The following is a 17129-nucleotide window of genomic DNA, read 5'->3' on the forward strand; positions in this document are numbered from 1 at the left end:
GTATTTTTAATAGAGACAGGGTTTCACCATGTTAGCCAGGCTAGTCTCGAACTCTGGACCTCAGGTGATCCACCCACCTCAGCCTCCCAAAGTGCTGAGGTTACAGGCATGAGCCACTGCGCGAGGCCTAAATTGTAGATTTCTTTAGAAGTGGTGTCAGTAAAGTCCTGTGTGCTACATAGTTATTCAGTAGTTGTTGGCTTTTGTTTTATTTTTAAGATAGTGTAGAAAATAAACTTGAATTTGTGAGTTATTATTAGTCTGATATCTTTAGTGATGAGCTTGAAAGTACATTTGTTTTTATGTTTTTGTATATTGTAAACAAATCTTCGTGTAAAATATGTATATACACACATATGTATTGAGAATTATTTGTTGCTTTGTAGATGGAAGGAAAAGATGAAAGTCATCTAGGATATTCATAAAAATAACAAGTATGAAGCTCTGGTAATGATTAGGGAAGCAGTCAGCCAGTAAGGGCCGTATTTCCTGTTTGGAGTTTCAGGTCCAGAGCCTGACTTTTCTGGGATACCATCTGTTTCCAATCAAACTAGAATTTTGACCTTGTGTGGATTCATGAAATAAATCACTATTTTTCAAAAGAATGCATTTATACATTTTCCAAAGAATGCACTGTACTTCTGGTTGATTTATAGGAAGCACATGACTAGGTGTTTTAAAATAATGCTTTTCTGTATTGCTAAACAAGAATTCTATTCTTTAATTACCTAGTATTAATAATTTACTTTGTTTCTACAAAAAAAAATCTGTCAGCCAGAGGATTCTATGTATTCTAAAAAGAGAGTAAACTCTGAAAGATTTAGTGGGAGCTATCTTTGTAAGATGCTTGATAAATATTATTAAAATGTACACTAAGGAGTAACAGTGTTGGTTTATGTCAGAAATTCAATATTTTCTTTCTAAATTTTTCAAAAATAATTTTTCCCTCAGTTGTCTTATGAAAATGTTAATGTTTTAAGTTACAGAGAAAATTCAATTTTTTTTTTTCAAATAGGCTTAAAATTAGACATGTTTGTCTCTTCCCTTTTTATCACTTGGAAATGTTTTAAAGTAGCGTATGGCTACAACTAGGGTACTGAGAACTAATAAAAGCATGTTTTCATTCACTGACTGCTTTAGTAAGGACTCTGTGGACTGGGCCAGTGTTTAGTTATGAACTTTTCGGTAAGCTTTCAAAAAAGATAATAAGCAAGGCAAAATATCTTTAAACTCAGTAAAAAGTATATGTTCAAGCTGCCCATATAAGCAGAGCTTTGGATAATGTGAGAGGTAGATTTAGATGGATGAGTGAAATTATTTAATCTTTATATAATTTTCTTGCCTGCTGTCTTTCAAATGTGAAAATAATTTTCTTTTGTGTCTGATTTTAAGTAAAACAGTCTGAAGATGGTATGTGGATGGGGGTGTGCATGTATAAGTTCAGTAAAATTAATTGTGTAGGACCCTGAAGCAGAATAACTCGAAGTGCGTTTAGATTTTATTCTTTCGAAAGCACAGATTATTACATTTCTCTTTGTTCTACATTGGGAGGGGGATGGGGGGAGCTTTAATAGTGGTATTTCCAGTCTTATGGTGGATGGCATAGCTGATACAGCAGAGAAGTGTAGCCTAGAAAAATTGATAGCCTGTGGCTAATACAGGTCAAAGGTGACTTTTACATTCTGGAAAAATATATGAAGAGATGATATGTTGTCTTAAGTCCTCCAAATCCTAAGACCCTGGACTTGTATGATTTTTATTTTTACCCACCTCTAGTTTTTAAAATTATTCACTAGTAATTAGAAATCATTAGCAACATTATTATTTTGTGATGACTTCTGTTTTCTTCAATAAGAAAATCCAAGATTATATAAATGTATCATTTTAGTGTATATTGGGAAATATCTACCTGTCATTGCGTCAAAGTAAAGCTAGCACTTGCATTAACATTTTTAGACTCTAAGTGAAATAAACTTCTTCACTTAAGTTATGGAATTTTAATATACTTTTTGTGGTGAACAGGTTAAATTTAAACTCTTTAATCTCATTTTATAGATTTATTTAAAAATGATAGAACAAATTAATATTTCAGAATGCTAATAGGGCACATTGATTCATTTTTAACATCTCATTACAGGTTTTATGAGAGAATGACAAACCCTAAGTGGTCCTGGTCTTAAACAGAAAGCTTTCTTTCCCTTTTTTCCAGTTTTTATTTTTTAGTTTTCAAGTTGATTCCATATGTTTAAGGGTATTTCGAATCTTTTAATAAAACTCAACAAACTCTAGGAAAAGACCAAATAACTTTTTTAATATTGTATTACCTAAAATTATATGGCCAGTATTATATTGTCAGTTATTTAACAGACTTGGGCATATAGGTGTAGAAAAGAAAAGCCAAAAATGTGAATGCTATTTTTCCTACTGCTTAAAAAAAGAAGAGGTTGTTTTGTATTATATGTAATTTTTGTGTAGCTGTATTCTGTATCATGTTGTAAGGTAATTAAAAACTATTTTGCACCTTATACTGTTTTTTGATTTAAAAAATAGGAGAGAATAATGGATTTCTGAGATTCCTTCTTTATAAAGAACTCTGCCTGCATTCAGTTTTCTCATTGATTTAAATAAATTTTGTTCTGTACGCAGAAAGTCAGAAAAGTCTTGAGAGCAAAGGAAAGAAAAGTTTTGGGGCAAAAAGGATTACCGTGTCTTTTTTACCTTTAAGACTGTGGAGTTCCTTCCTCCATTTTTCTGCTTAGCCTCCATTTTTACTGGTTTTGGACTAAAGACGCTACAGAGTATTTCAGGTATAAAAATTGTCATACAAACAGACATGATGGCCTTTTCATTGTATGCAGAAATTATTTTAATCTTTTAAAAACAATACAGAAATCCAAGTTTTAAAACTCAAACTAGAAACGCATTTTGAATATTAAGATTCTTTGAATGGAATCTGGAAAAAATAGAAAGAAATTAACGTGACTCTAAGGGCTGTTCTGTGCCAGGAACTGTGCTGGGACCTTTATTTATCTCGTTTTTCACAACCACTCTGTCATTTAGCTGTTACTAGCTCATTTTTTAAATAAGGAAAATGAGGTTCAACCTCACCTAGTTTGTAAGTTCTGAGATCAAAATTGGAACCCAGGTTTATCTTCCAAAAGCAGATTTTCTCCTTTATATCGTCCAAAGACATGTAAATTAGTCTCCATAGCGAAGGGCCAAAGTGAATTTATCTTAATTACCCATTTGCATTAAAATATACTACACTGGATCCAATGTGTATTTGGATATGTAAATATATATATACACACATACACACACACACACACACACACACACACACAGACTACATTGGAAAGAAAATGTAACAGGGAAAAATAATAGACCATTCTTACAAATCTTTTTGCATGTATGATTAGAGTAACAATTTCATGAATATTAATTGATGTGGCTAGTCAAGAAAATTTTTATCAGTTTTTTAAGAATTTAAAATTTAAACTTTCAGATATATTTCAGCAAGTCTCCTTTTCTAATAGAATTATACTGAAAATTGGTTTACCTATGGGTTTGGCACCTGCCTACCAATGAATTTTTTTTAATAAGAATCAGAGTAGCAAGTAAGTAAAATTACATTGTAAATACTTAGAAGACTTATTTTTAAAATAAACATTTTCAGTTAATAAAAGTGCAGAAACCAATGTGACTTTATACAGCTGCATTTCTGTTCTTTTGGGGTATTTATTACTAGTTAACATGAGAAGAAAATACAATTAAATTAATTCAAATTTCCAGACTGTACATGGGCCCAATAGAGTTAAATCTAACATTTTTATAATAAGGAAAATATGAAGTCATTTTTAAAATCTCTTAATATAGAATGCTAAAGTCAGTGAATGACAAGGACTTCGCATAAACCTACTTCACATTTTTCCCCTTTACAAAAATATCTGAGACTATAGTGTATGAGCCCGAGAAGGTTTTCTTCTCTTGATTCAAGTGAGTACAATTACTAATGAGTTAAAACTAGCTCTTGCTACAGTTTTACATAAAGAGGGTATGTTGTCACTGGTCAACTTTGTAAATGTTTTTGAGAGAAATTTATGTCCCTTTCTACTTGTTGTATCAGAGGGGATCAGGTGCAATATTGTTGAATCTAAATTTTGTTTTAAATGCAGGTAGGTAACATGTCAGTCATTGATTTGTTCAGTATATTATCCTAGCAAGTTTTCAAACTCTGTCCCTTAGAAATTCCATAATTCAAGAAAAACATTGAGATTATTAGAAAAATGATAGCACTTACTATGGAATATCAGTAATATGTCCAGTAATGTTATTTTAAGATTAACTAAAATGTGCTTGATTTGCCTAGAAAACCAGTGATATGCCCAGTAATGTTAATTTAAGATTAATTTAAATGTGCTCATTTTACCTAAGAAGGAATTTTTCTCATAGTTGAAAACCAGTAATATTCCACTGTTTGTTACACAGCAGGAGTAGCAATTGATTTTAAAATGCTTTGTACTGAAAGCTAGATTTCGTTTTTCTTATTGTTGTTAGAAAAGGAATTTCATTATATTTTCCCTAGAAATTTTTGGAAAGAGATATTGGTCCTTTTATTAGGAAACTGTTGAAAACATAAATACATATTTATCCCTTTTACAGAATTTCAAGTTGTTTTTTAACAGGCTAATTAGGTAAAAAGAATCTTCTGTAGAGATGGCTTGTATGTGCCTGAGTCAGTCTTTGTACTCAGATATTTTGCCTTATAATACCTGTGGTTTCACTTCTTGTGGTATGTTTACTGGAACTATCTAAATATTTTCCCTCAGGCTTGAAATTACCATTAAAAACTCTAGTAGCAGATTGGATTTTATGGCAGAATTTGCCGTTTTGTGTAATATGAAAATATTTATCAAATCTGTCATTTGTTGAAATATTCTTCAATATTAGGGAATTAGTAAATTAGACTGTCATTTTAATATTTACCTAGATACTTAGGTTTTCTTCGGGAGTACATTGTTTAAATTTTGATTCGAAAAGGAACAAGGAAAGTGAGAAGGCCTAAGTTTCAGAAATGTTTAAATGTTGTCATTTAGATTAAAGATATATGCTTTTTATCTGAGGATATATATGAGATCAGTATTCATACAGAGTAACAGAGCCAAATGATCAGAAAAGTATGTAGGAAATGATTTTTAGCAAATGTCTTTAATTTCCTCTGATATCTTCCTAGCAGTCTTATACAAATGGGTATAGTTATTAAAGCAACATTTTATTTACTCTTTTGAAGACAGCCTCTTTTTACTAAATTCTTATCCCACAAAATTGAGAAAGAGAAGTTGATTATATATATTACTGTGTAGAACTTGCGTAGATTATTCAGTTTAAATTAAATTAATAATTTAAACACTAAAAATCTTATAATTTCCTAGTTTTTTGAGTACTTACTCTTAAATGTACATGTTCTTAAAATTATAGGCCTAGAGTCTTAATTGCAGTTTCTTAATATAGGGTTTGACATGGATTGGGATATTCTTTTATTAATGTTTCATTGACCTAGACCCCCCGTTTTTTTTTTTTTTTTTTTTTTTTCAAGTTTTAGGTGCTTAGCTAGATCTTGTAAAGTTTTTATTGTTTAATACTAAATATAATTATATAAGATACCAGGTAAAGTAAGTGGATGTTCCTGAATATATCATATTTTTGTTTTAAAATTATGATGTCAGGGTAAGTTAGGCAAATAATTTTGTTATGTTTTGTTATTTTGGTAAATTGATGTAAATTAGTGTGAATATAATTTCTGTAATTGGCATAGACCTTTCACATATTTGAGGCCCACATTAGCATGTGTTAGTGTTTAATGATACTGAACATACTGGAACTTAAAGAGAACTGCTATTCAAACCATCTTGACAAAAGATCTAATAGAAGCCCAAACATAATGAAATCTTTGTAATTAGTTCTGTGTTGGACCAGGTTCAGAAAAGTAGATAACCTTCTCCATACTTTCTTATTCCAAAATAGGTGAAGGTGTTGTCAAAATGTTTTAGAACTGACTTTGGTTTTCATAGGCCTTGGAGCTTATAAGAAATCTAGAATATATTGAATATATTTCAAAATAATTTATGCAGTCTTAAACTGCTGGGTAAGAAGGATCGAAATCTGCCTTGTATAGTAGCCAGTAGCCACAAATGGTATTTAAATTAATTAAAATTTAAAATTAAGTTTCTCAATTGCACTGTTCACATTTTAAGTGTTCAGTAGTCATGTGATTAATAGCTACTGTATTGCACAGCATAGATACATAACATTTCCGTCATCACAGAAACCTCTGTTGTACAGTACTCATATAAAGCATTCTTCTCATTTTCTGTGAAAGGATATCTCGGTTAGGATATATAGCTATTCTCACATACTAAAAATTCCCATCTCTTCATCATTTTGGACCTTAAAAAATATCAGCCACCATACAGGCTGTGGATCTATTTTTTTAAGTATGGATAGTCACTTTAACTCTGTCTAAAAAAGACAAACTATCTTCTTTAGCAAAAACCTCTGCTTCTTTGCATTTTTTCTCAATAACTATCAGAAAGTCATTACGCCTCCCTGCCTCACAGCAATGTTTCTAATATTAATTACAGGAAAGACGTACTGAAATCAGGAGCACAGTCCACAGCTCCAGCCTCTAGAGCTAAACAGAGTATATGCTCTGGGTTTGGGGTTATCCATATGACTAAACCGAATCATCTGAGCAGGAAAAAAGGGATCTATCTATGCCAGTTTGACTCAAATTAGTTGTATGAGCTAAAACATATCAAGGATAATTGTGTAATCACTGTAAATAGTAACTGTAAAGATTTATCCCTAAAGTATGCTATCCCTTTTTAAAAACTGCTTTAGTGAGTATGATGAGGACATTCAAGATATTATTAATGTGGGTTTGTTCTTTTCAACAGACTTAATAATGAAAGGGAGGTATCTTAGATTTTCAATTCTATTCTTTCAGGTTAGAACTGTCTATTCACCCCACATTCAAAATTTCTCTTAGTGCCATTCTTAGAGGGGAACCCAGTGCTTGGGAAACGAGTTAGTCCCATGAGAGCTACTGTGAGCTTGGCATTCTGAAAAGGAGGATAGAACTCTAAAGAAAATGTCTACCACATTTTAATAGAACATCTTAAATTACTTAATTTTACCCTTTTTCTATTCTCTTTCAAACAGTTTGACTCCTGGTAGATTTTAATAATCTTAAAGCATACCTATTCCTTTCTCTTAATTTTAAGATTGATTGTCATGGTACAAAATCATCCTTCAGATTTAAACGAATGATTAGATCATTAACTAGGGAGAAAAAACTGGCATCTATGTTCAGGTGATCAGATGACATAAGCAGTCTGGTTTTAATTTGTAGCCAGTACTGATTGTAACTAAGAGAGACTTGCTCTTTTTGTGGAATTGGGTGACTATTTCCCTACATCTGGAGTTAATAAAGTCTTTGAGACCACATCAGTTGTGCCTTGCCGCAAGAAGTCTTTGATCTGAAAAATCGAGACTGGCACAACTGCTGCTTCATAACATTGCATCTGTGTTTTTGCAAGCTATAGTTAAGATACCAAAAGTAAAGTTATTTAGCCTGTGTTAGAAATGCTGGTAAATGTACCTATTTGAAAGTCACATATTTCAAAACATTCTTATGATAAAAATTTTGAACTTGTGTTAGTACAAAAATAATATGGTAGAAGTTTTTTTGACATTTTCATTTATAAGGTCTGTTCTTTAAAAGTCCATTGTTTTCAAAGTCTGTTTGAAAGGACTAGCATTCAAATCAAACTTTACCTCTAAAATGTGCCATTTTCTCCATACAGCTTCAAAATGTTTGAATAAGGGAAGGCAAGTCCCCTTCTCTGCTTTGTGTGGTTTATCTTAGTTTTCTTGTTTTCCATGACAGCCATCAATAAACCATTATCTGATCAGCATATTTTTTTTATTTGACAGCAATTTGTAAATCAGTAAAGTTCATTCTTTTACTTCATTTTGTAATGGTAATCATTTTCAAAATTTAAAAGTGTGAGTATATTAATTTGTGAAATACAGTGAATTGAATGGGAATAAGGATAAAGAAATACAAATTGACAAATTATGTAGAAATTTAAACTGATGAATTATGTGCTTTTTTGTGTGTGAAATAACCTATCAGAATTGGAGCTTTTTCATAATTATCAAGTATGAGATTCTTATATACTGTTTCAGTCTATAACCTGGATAGAATTAGATTGTTTTATGTTTCATACTTATATATCAAGGATGATGTGTATAGTAAGTGCACATTTGTGATAAAAAGCCTATGTTCGGATGCTGTCTTCCAAATTTGATTCTCTTTGTATTTTCTGCCCAGATCTATGGATTAATTCTGTTTTTTTGTTGTTCGTGGTTTTAGCTTAGCTTGAAGAAATGTATATAGAAAGGGGACAGAGGACTTCTAGCTAGGGCTAAGTTTAGAAGATGAAACTTGATTAAAAGAAAATAGTCCAAAGTTCCTTTCCTGAAAACTTTATCTGCCTATCAGCCTGTACAATACGTTGCAGACACATTTGTATATACTCAATTATTTTATTTCAACACAATAATTTGTGAAATAGCTTTAAACCAGAAAAGTATGTTTAGTATGTATAATGACCCAACTATTTTATCTGCCATGTTCCTCAAACTAGAGGATGCTTCTAGATCATTCTTAAGAATATACTGTATTTTGTCCGAGATGTCTCAGGTACCATAGATGTGTCTTTTTATCTCTGGGATGTGAAAAGTAGGAAACAAACCTGAATGGCAATCCATTAAGAAAAAAAATCACCTGTGATAGTATTATCGGGACTAGCAAGAGGAGTAAAAATTGACTTTGCAACCTTTTATTTAGGATAAGCTGTATATATAACTACGCTCATGTCAGACAAAAACTGTAAGGAACAGAATTTGAGTATTGAACAGGTAATATTTAGCAACATAACTGCTCCTATTAGAATGAAAAATGATTCTATTAGCTAATATGTATTGCCTGCATACTTTGTACAAGGCACTGTACTAAACATTTTATATATAATCTCATCTGATCTGCTCATCAGTCTCCTCATGCAGGTTGTGTTAACACCATTTTACAAAAGAGGGAGTTGAGTTTTGGGAAAGTTAGGGTAATTTGCAAGGGGTCTTTACAATTAATACCTCCAAGAAAGAATAAATTAATATAATTGTCAGTTTATGTAAATAAAAAATTGAGATCCTATTTTTATCTTGGTGTGCTTCCTTAACTCTTTTTCTATTAGTATATAGAAATATATGCTTGAGGTAAAATATCAAATTATGTAGAAGAACATAAAAGTCCTCCTTCCCAATTCGAAATCCAAAGATGTAACCGTTGTTAGGTTTCTTGTGTGTAATTCTACAAGTTTTCTATGCTTATGTAAACAAATACATGATTTTTAAAATACATGCTTCCATAATTTTAATGTTAGTGTCTTTCAGTCAACACTTAAAATTTTCATTTTGGTGAATTTAATGGATGTATCATTTCAAACTAAAACAAAATAAATAGTTTGCACTGCTCACAATAGCTTACCTTTCCCTTCTTCCTGACTCCTGGTTTACCTTTATAGACTGTATATCACTTTAAATATTATTTGTTTTCCACCTTTGTTTCAGTAGTTATGAGACTGTTGTAATAGATCACATTTTGATCATTAAGGTTATTTCGCTACCTATTTAGTTTTCCAGAGAAATGCGTATGTTAGCCATTTGCTAATTCAAAATGTTTCTAGTTTGCTTATCTAAAGCAAGGGTTTATCAAAGGAAATTAATACTGCTCTACCAAATTAAATGAGATTTTTTTAAAGCTTTGCCAGACTTGAAAGTGTACTTGAAATGTTTTTTTAATTTATTTGCTAACTCTACCAAGTTAAGGAAGTTCCTGAACAATTGTGTCATGCCTTTGATAGTTACTTTTTAATTGTAACTAAGATACCAACATTTAATCAATCTCATTTTGATTTTATTTGATGAATCTTATAACTGAAAAGAATGAATTTATGAACCCAAATTTTATTTCATGCTGTATTCAAAGAACATTTGTTTGGTCCATCAGATTTTGAATCATGAGCCTATGTGAGGTTTGTGTTTGGTAAGCCAAGTTAACACTTATTCAGTCACTTGGTGTAACTGTCGTACCAAGATGCATTACAGAGATATTTGGAGTAGTATTTTTCTCTAATAACCAGCTCAAAAAAAAAAAAAAACATGGATGGTATTTAAGTTTGATATTATTTGGATTTAGGCAATATTCTTTTCATTTGTGGTAGCCCTTCATAAAAATTAAATAGGCCTTTGTAAGCCCCTTATAGCATATATAACTCATTTTACATAAGTAAAATATGATAGTCATTTACATTTTAATTAAATTTACTGTTTAATTTTAAGGTATATGCACCATCCCCAAATTCAGATGATTTCAACCGTGAATCTCCTAGTTATCCATCTCCTAAGCCACCAACCAGTATGTTTGCTAGCACTTTCTTTATGCAAGGTAAGTACTACCAAACGGTTGCCAAATACTACTGCAGTCATCTATGTATCAGCCAGTATTTTAAAGTATTAAGAAAGAGAATACCTATAGAGAAATTCAGGCCTATTTAGGTAATTTTTTTGGCTAAAGTAAATTAAAATTTAGCTTTATAATTTTCCAGTGCTGTTTATTGCTGACTGCAATTTAATTGAATTATCTGGCAAACCTTTGGAGTGCTGGTCCAGTAATAATTGAGTTTATAAGGTCTTAAGTTAAAAAAAAGAATAGAACTGTTCTTGTTCATTTTAGAATTTAAATGTATGAAAGCTGTCAACTCTAGTTTCTTGTTTAATTTATGGGTTCGTATCATACCTAGAATTACAAATATAAAAAAAGGGTGAATATCACAGAACAGAGTAAGACTTGTCAAGAGAAAAAATGTTGCAGTTTTTAAATTCATGTCTAGCAAATCATCTTTATTTGGTTTCCTGTGGTTTTGGACTATGGGAAGCAAATATATGGGAGCAATAAATTATTACATAAATGGTTCCTTGACTTTATATTGTTGAGTGAAGTCATTGCTGACACATTTCATTTGAAAGCTAACTATGATATGGTAGTTATCAATTACTTAGTTTTACTATTAGAGAAACTTTAATTCCATGATTTCAAAGTGTTTGGTATAATGCACATTGCATGTTATGGATTCATAACTTTCTGTTATACCATTTAACTAAAAATAAATCTAGCCTATCCCAAAATTTGGAATTTTTATTATCTTTCTTGATAAGAATTTAGATCTTCTGAAGATTTTTATAATGGCCTGCCTATTACAACTCAGAACACGTTTTTCTAACTAAAACGTTTATTTCTTCCTTTTAAATGGTAATTTTACTGTTTAGAGGGAAGAAAACTGGGTAGAAGACTAGGTTGGAAAAGGGAGGAAAAATATCTGGAGGGTACCCCTTGAATTTTTGTAAGCATCATCGAAATACAAGAAAAAATTTAGCTAAGGAAAATTTTATATTTCTCTTTTTGTCTTAGATGGGACCCACAATTCTTCTGACCTTTGGAGTTCATCAAATGGGATGAGCCAGCCTGGTTTTGGTGGAATTCTGGGGACCTCCACTTCCCACATGTCTCAAAGTAGTTATGGCAGCCTTCATTCACATGACCGCTTGGTAGGCTATAACACATGACTAGGGTACAGCAACACTTTGTCCTCACTTTTGTTTCGTTTTGGATTACAAGTGTAAAATCTGATTCTGCCAAAACTTCTGAAATTTGAAGTGCTTCAAGGCTTACTGCATTTACCATGCCTTTTAAAAAAGTAAATGACAATAGTAGCTCTCTTTAGCTGCTAACTTGTAAATGCTCTTTTTGACCTGTTATCATAGTTGTCCATTATATGTACATATTATTCAGAAAATATATTTAATAGATCATATCTCTTTCCCCTCCCTATCTAGAGTTATCCTCCACACTCAGTTTCACCAACAGACATAAACACGAGTCTCCCACCAATGTCCAGCTTTCATCGTAGCAGTACCAGCAGTTCACCTTACGTTGCTGCCTCACACACTCCTCCCATCAATGGATCAGATAGCATTTTAGGTGAGCTTTTTGAGTTGGCAAAACTTCCTAAAACCTAGTTTGGGGATTTTCAGTGACCCCCGCCCCCTGTATCTTTATATATATATATATTTGGGGTTTTGTTTTGTTTTGTTGAGAAAGAGTCTTTTGTCAGTGGGCTAGAATGCAGTGGTACAATCATGGTTTACTGCCTCCTCAACCTCCAAGGTTGAGGTGATCCTCCTTCCTCTGCCTCCCCAGTAGCTGGGACTACAGGCATGTACCACCATACTCAGCTAATTTTTTTTACTTTTTGTTGAGACAGGGTCTCATTATGTGGCCAGGGGTGTTCTCAAACTCCTGGCCTCAAATGATCTTTCCACCTCAGCCTCCCAAAATGCTAGCATTATAGACATGACCTACCACACACATGTGGCTCTTGTTTGTTTTCTTCCTTCCTTCCTTCCTTCCTTCCTTCCTTCCTTCCTTCTTTCCCTCCCTCCTTTCCTCCTTCCCTCCCTCCCTCCTTCCTTCCTTCTCTCCCTCCCTCACTCCCTTCCTTCCTTCCTTCCTTTTTCTTTCTCTCTCTTTCTTTTTCTTTCTCTCTTTTCTTTTTCTTTCTCTCTTCTTTCTTTTTCTTTCTCTCTTGCTCTCTCTTTCTGCTGTCTCTCTCTTTCTCTCTGTCTCAGCTCTCTCTCTGTGGCTGCAACCTCCACCTCCAAGCTCAGGTCATCCCCCAACTTCAGCTTCCCAAGTAGCTGGGACTACAGGTACACATCACCATGCCTGGCTGATTTTCCATTTTTAGCAGAGATGGGAGTTTCTCCATGTTTCTCAGGCTAGTCTTGAACTCCTAGACTCCAGTGATCTACCTGCCTCAGCCTCCCGAAGAGCTGGGATTACAGGCATGAGCCACCACACCTGGCTTGGCCCCCTCTTTCAATATATTTTTTGTGTTGAATTTAAAAATGAAAGTCAGGAAGACAAGAAGCTTTTTTATTTTCATCAATATGGAAACTGGTAAGAAACTCATTTTTAGTTTATTATTAAAAAGTACAACACATGCAGAGTATTTCCTAGTTTATTGTAACAGATATGAGATGACAATAGAGAACACCCTTAAAATAATGGCAGAGTGCTAAAATAGCATTCTTGCTGCTAACATTCTTAATTTCTTTCTCTATAAAATATCTAGGAACCAGAGGGAATGCTGCTGGAAGCTCACAGACAGGAGATGCACTTGGAAAGGCTTTGGCATCTGTGAGTATTGATTTTGCACGTTCTGCTGAATTAATTTTACACTGCTGAATACAGTGATTAGATTTTGTAGGTGATAATTGTCTAAAGAGTGTAGATGTAACAAGATCAATTTCATTACACATTTAGAGTTATTCTCTGTTTGTACTGATACTTGTCCTTAAATGCTGTGCCTATGGTATAGCAAATGCTGATAAGATGAAAAAGAAGCCATCTAAAGCACAAACTGCTAAGATTAATGATTAAATCCGTTTCTTCTAAATACATACTTAGTAAGTGACCCATTAAAGTAAGTCAAGTGGAACCACAAAAGATAACTCAGTATTCTGATCCAGAGGATGAAATGCCTTTATGAGAAGGTTTTCCAAGATCAAAAGCATTTTATGTACTATGTGGTTTTTTTTTTAAAGTCACTTGCACCTGATTTACTCAAGGGATAGGAAATGAGAGCCTTCTTTCCAAAAAAGCCACATTCATTGAAGAATTCATGCTAAAATGAGTAAAACTGATTTGAAGGAATCTGATAGTATTTTCTTGAGCAATTAGTTTACATACATCACATCAGGACATTAATATCAAAGCAATGATTATGTTTTAGTATCTGATTCTTAAGACATTAAGATTAAAAGCTCTTCTTTGGGAATGCTAAAGCTAGAAGGGAGAGCATTTATCAGTAAATCTGTAGAACTTTTGTAACGATTTCAAATCTAATTATCAAAAAGAAGCACTTGTGCTTTGCACTTCCTAAAATTTTACTTTAGATGATTTTTTTCTTTCTTTTTTTCTAAGCAATATGCTTCTTAGAATTCCCACAGAATTGTCTTTTATTTTCTCTGAAGTGCAATTAACTGTCATATACATTTGTTGCCATTCGTGGAGAATGTAGAACACTTTAATACCTGAGTGGTAGGAAGCAACTGTTGAACATTTAAGGAGATAAACCTCTTTGTATATTGTTTAAGTAAATGAACTTTTCTCTACAGCTGAGTACTAGCTTCTTGGAAAATGAAGCCAAGTCACACTCATCTGCTACATAGTAGAGTCCCACACAAAATGGAGCTTAGTGAATGTTTGTTCAATTCCGTCTTGGATCATATAATAATGGTAATGATAATAACAAAACCCACACAATTTATCAGCTATAATTTGAGTGCTTACTAGGTACTAGGCCCTATACTAAGCATTTACATGCCCTGTTTTATTTAACCCTCAAGAAAGCCCTGTAAGGTTGGCATTGTTATCCCCATATTACAGATGAGGAACTAAGGTTTAAAAGGTTAAGTAACTTGAGCTCTGAAAGATTAAGCAGCTTGCCCTAGGGGGATCATGAGCTAGCATGGATAAAGCCCATATATGTTAGAACCCTGATGAGACCAGCTTCAGACTCTGTTCTTAACCACTGTTCCATACATCCAGAAAGTGCAGTGCTAATGGTAACTGTCTTACAGGGTATTGATGAGAATGAAAGAAAAATGCCTCACCCTTTTCTGGACTTACTGCCACCTGATTAAAATGACCTATATAGGAAGAAAATTTTATTCTATACTAAATCTGAGAAGTCCTCAGGCAATTTTATTCTGTATTTAATCTGAGAAGTTAATATGGCAATCTGATTAGCTTGCCATATTCCTTCTCCTGATTCTGGAAGAATCCAGTAACAGATATTTCACATGTAAGAAGACAAATAACATTTGAACTTTCAGTGCTAGATAATTTTTAAAAATATAACCTCGATTTGGGGGACTTTTTTCTTAAAGGTCATTTGTTTATTTTATTAAAGAAAAATTTCTATCAGGGAACCTTGGCATATAGGCAGGCAAGAATTTGTGATGTTCTCTGTGGCCCTTCAAGCTCATTTTGTTGGCCCTTCATTCACATCCTTGAGTATCTTCCCATAATATGAACAGCATACTAGCCAACCCAAAATGGCATTTGGAAAAGAATACTCAAATTCACTGTGAGTGGAATCCAGTGAAGAAATGTTTAATCTAGTTAGTGGGTGGGCTTTGGTTGTCATGGAAACTCAGCTCTGTCATCCTGTGTTGTTACTGCGCAGGAGCAGCCAGGTCATTCCATAAATCATTTCTGTCATAGCTGACGGTGATGCATTCCATCTGCTCCGTCACTGCATGCCATAGTCTGCACATTTCAGATCCTTTCCTTCTATCCATCTGCTTCCCCACTTCCCAGCCGGACACCTTCCCAAATACATTCTTTTTCTAACTTTCCTTACAGACTCAGATTCACTTTAATATGTGTTTAGTGCACTTAAAATGTACTGAAAAAGAAAAACATTACATTATCTGGGGATAGGAAGGATTAGATGAGATGAGGAGAAGGAACTTAATGAGGATTACGTTTGACATGCGTATCAGAATTTTATGTCAGGTATTGTAGATCTTTTGAAATGGTGACTATGACTGTTTTAAAATTTTAAGTTCTTTAGAATGTGACTTTTTAATATAGTATCTAGTTTTAGATGGGGAAACACTATGCTATTGTCATTAAAAAATAATTCTGTTTTCCCAACTGTCTGTTACATGTCTTAAAAGATCTTTCATGTTGAGCAACATCAGAGAGTACAACCTTTGTTCTTCAGTTTAGGTATTAAAGAGCACACAGAATACTGTGTGATTAAACATGTAAGGCCAGATAATGCATTTGCAAAGGTTCCTTTATTTTAGGTTTAAGCCTGGATAATTGTGGTCTTAATCTCAGGATAGCAAGAAAGAGAATTGTACGTGAGAGTATTTACACAAAGTTCCCAAAGCCCTGTGGATTATGCATTAGTTTAGATTAAAAAAAAAAAAAAAAAAAAAAAACTAGGGTAGATAGAAGGAAAGGAAAATCTGGGTATTCGTGCCATTTCTAATGTGTTTCCCTGAACATTTGCCAGACAATAACCCTTTAAGATTGTGCCCGTGGAGAGTTATATAAAGGAAGAAACATCTGGTTTATTTCAGTGCCTAATACCATATCAAAACACTTGGTCTTTAATTTAGAGGAGATCAAACAAGAAGGCTGTTTAACTTTGTTGATTATATCAGACTTCTTTGTGATAATTTATGTTTTGATTTCTACCTCAGAGCAAGGGAAAAAGTGAGAGAGAGAGAGAGTGTATGTGTGTGTCTATGTGTGTTTTAATCTGGATCATTAAATGGTCAGTAGTCTTTAACAAAAGAAGAGAAAATTCAGGGAAGTTGATGTTTAAAAGTAATTCATGAAATAACTTTCTTTGTTCCTTAGACTCAATAACATTAGCATAATAAAGATTAACTGAAATGTGCACTGTAGTGTTTAAAAAATTGGGCTCACAGTTCTGGGGTTGGGCTTGGGAGCATTCCATTGTTTCTTTTTTGTCTAAAGCCCTTTTCATTAGCCTCTGGCTTATTGGCACCCTGCTGATTGGAATAGACCATGACTGATAGGAGGAGGAGTCTCATTTGTTGGAGTAAAATGAGGCATATTACCGTTTAAGCCTGGCAGAAGGTATTGGGAGTTATTCATTATTGGTCATTTAACAGTATGAGAACCATGGACTGCATGAAGAATGAGTTCTTACTTTGTTTAGGCTCTAGACTCTAAATCACTCCTATCCTCATTTTTTTAAGTGACTGACTTTTTTCTTCTTTTTATTTTTACCTTCAAACATCAGTTGAGTTCTTTTAAGGCCGAGAAGTAGGAAAAGAAATATATTCCTGATTTAGAATACTCTGCCAAAGAAAGCCTGTGTTTAGAACTTAAAGTAGCA

At 33.1% G+C, this 17129-nt stretch overlaps 1 protein-coding gene across 11 annotated transcripts in view; it reads left to right on the forward strand.

Annotated features, from left to right (window-relative positions):
• Positions 1-17129, forward strand: part of TCF12 (transcription factor 12) — a 418189-nt gene that overhangs the window by 349927 nt on the left and 51133 nt on the right. For all 11 annotated transcript variants that reach the window (XM_064361328.1, XM_012442999.3, XM_021666221.2 and 8 more), the window contains 4 exons: positions 10465-10570; positions 11594-11730; positions 12019-12163; positions 13317-13381. In XM_064361328.1, the coding sequence (XP_064217398.1) occupies positions 10465-10570; positions 11594-11730; positions 12019-12163; positions 13317-13381 (453 nt within the window). The remainder of the gene's footprint in view (positions 1-10464; positions 10571-11593; positions 11731-12018; positions 12164-13316; positions 13382-17129) is intronic.

The sequence above is a fragment of the Aotus nancymaae genome, unplaced genomic scaffold, assembly GCF_030222135.1.
Source record: "Aotus nancymaae isolate 86718 unplaced genomic scaffold, 86718_ANA_hifiasm-v0.15.2.pri h1tg000041l, whole genome shotgun sequence".
Taxonomy (NCBI): domain Eukaryota; kingdom Metazoa; phylum Chordata; class Mammalia; order Primates; family Aotidae; genus Aotus; species Aotus nancymaae.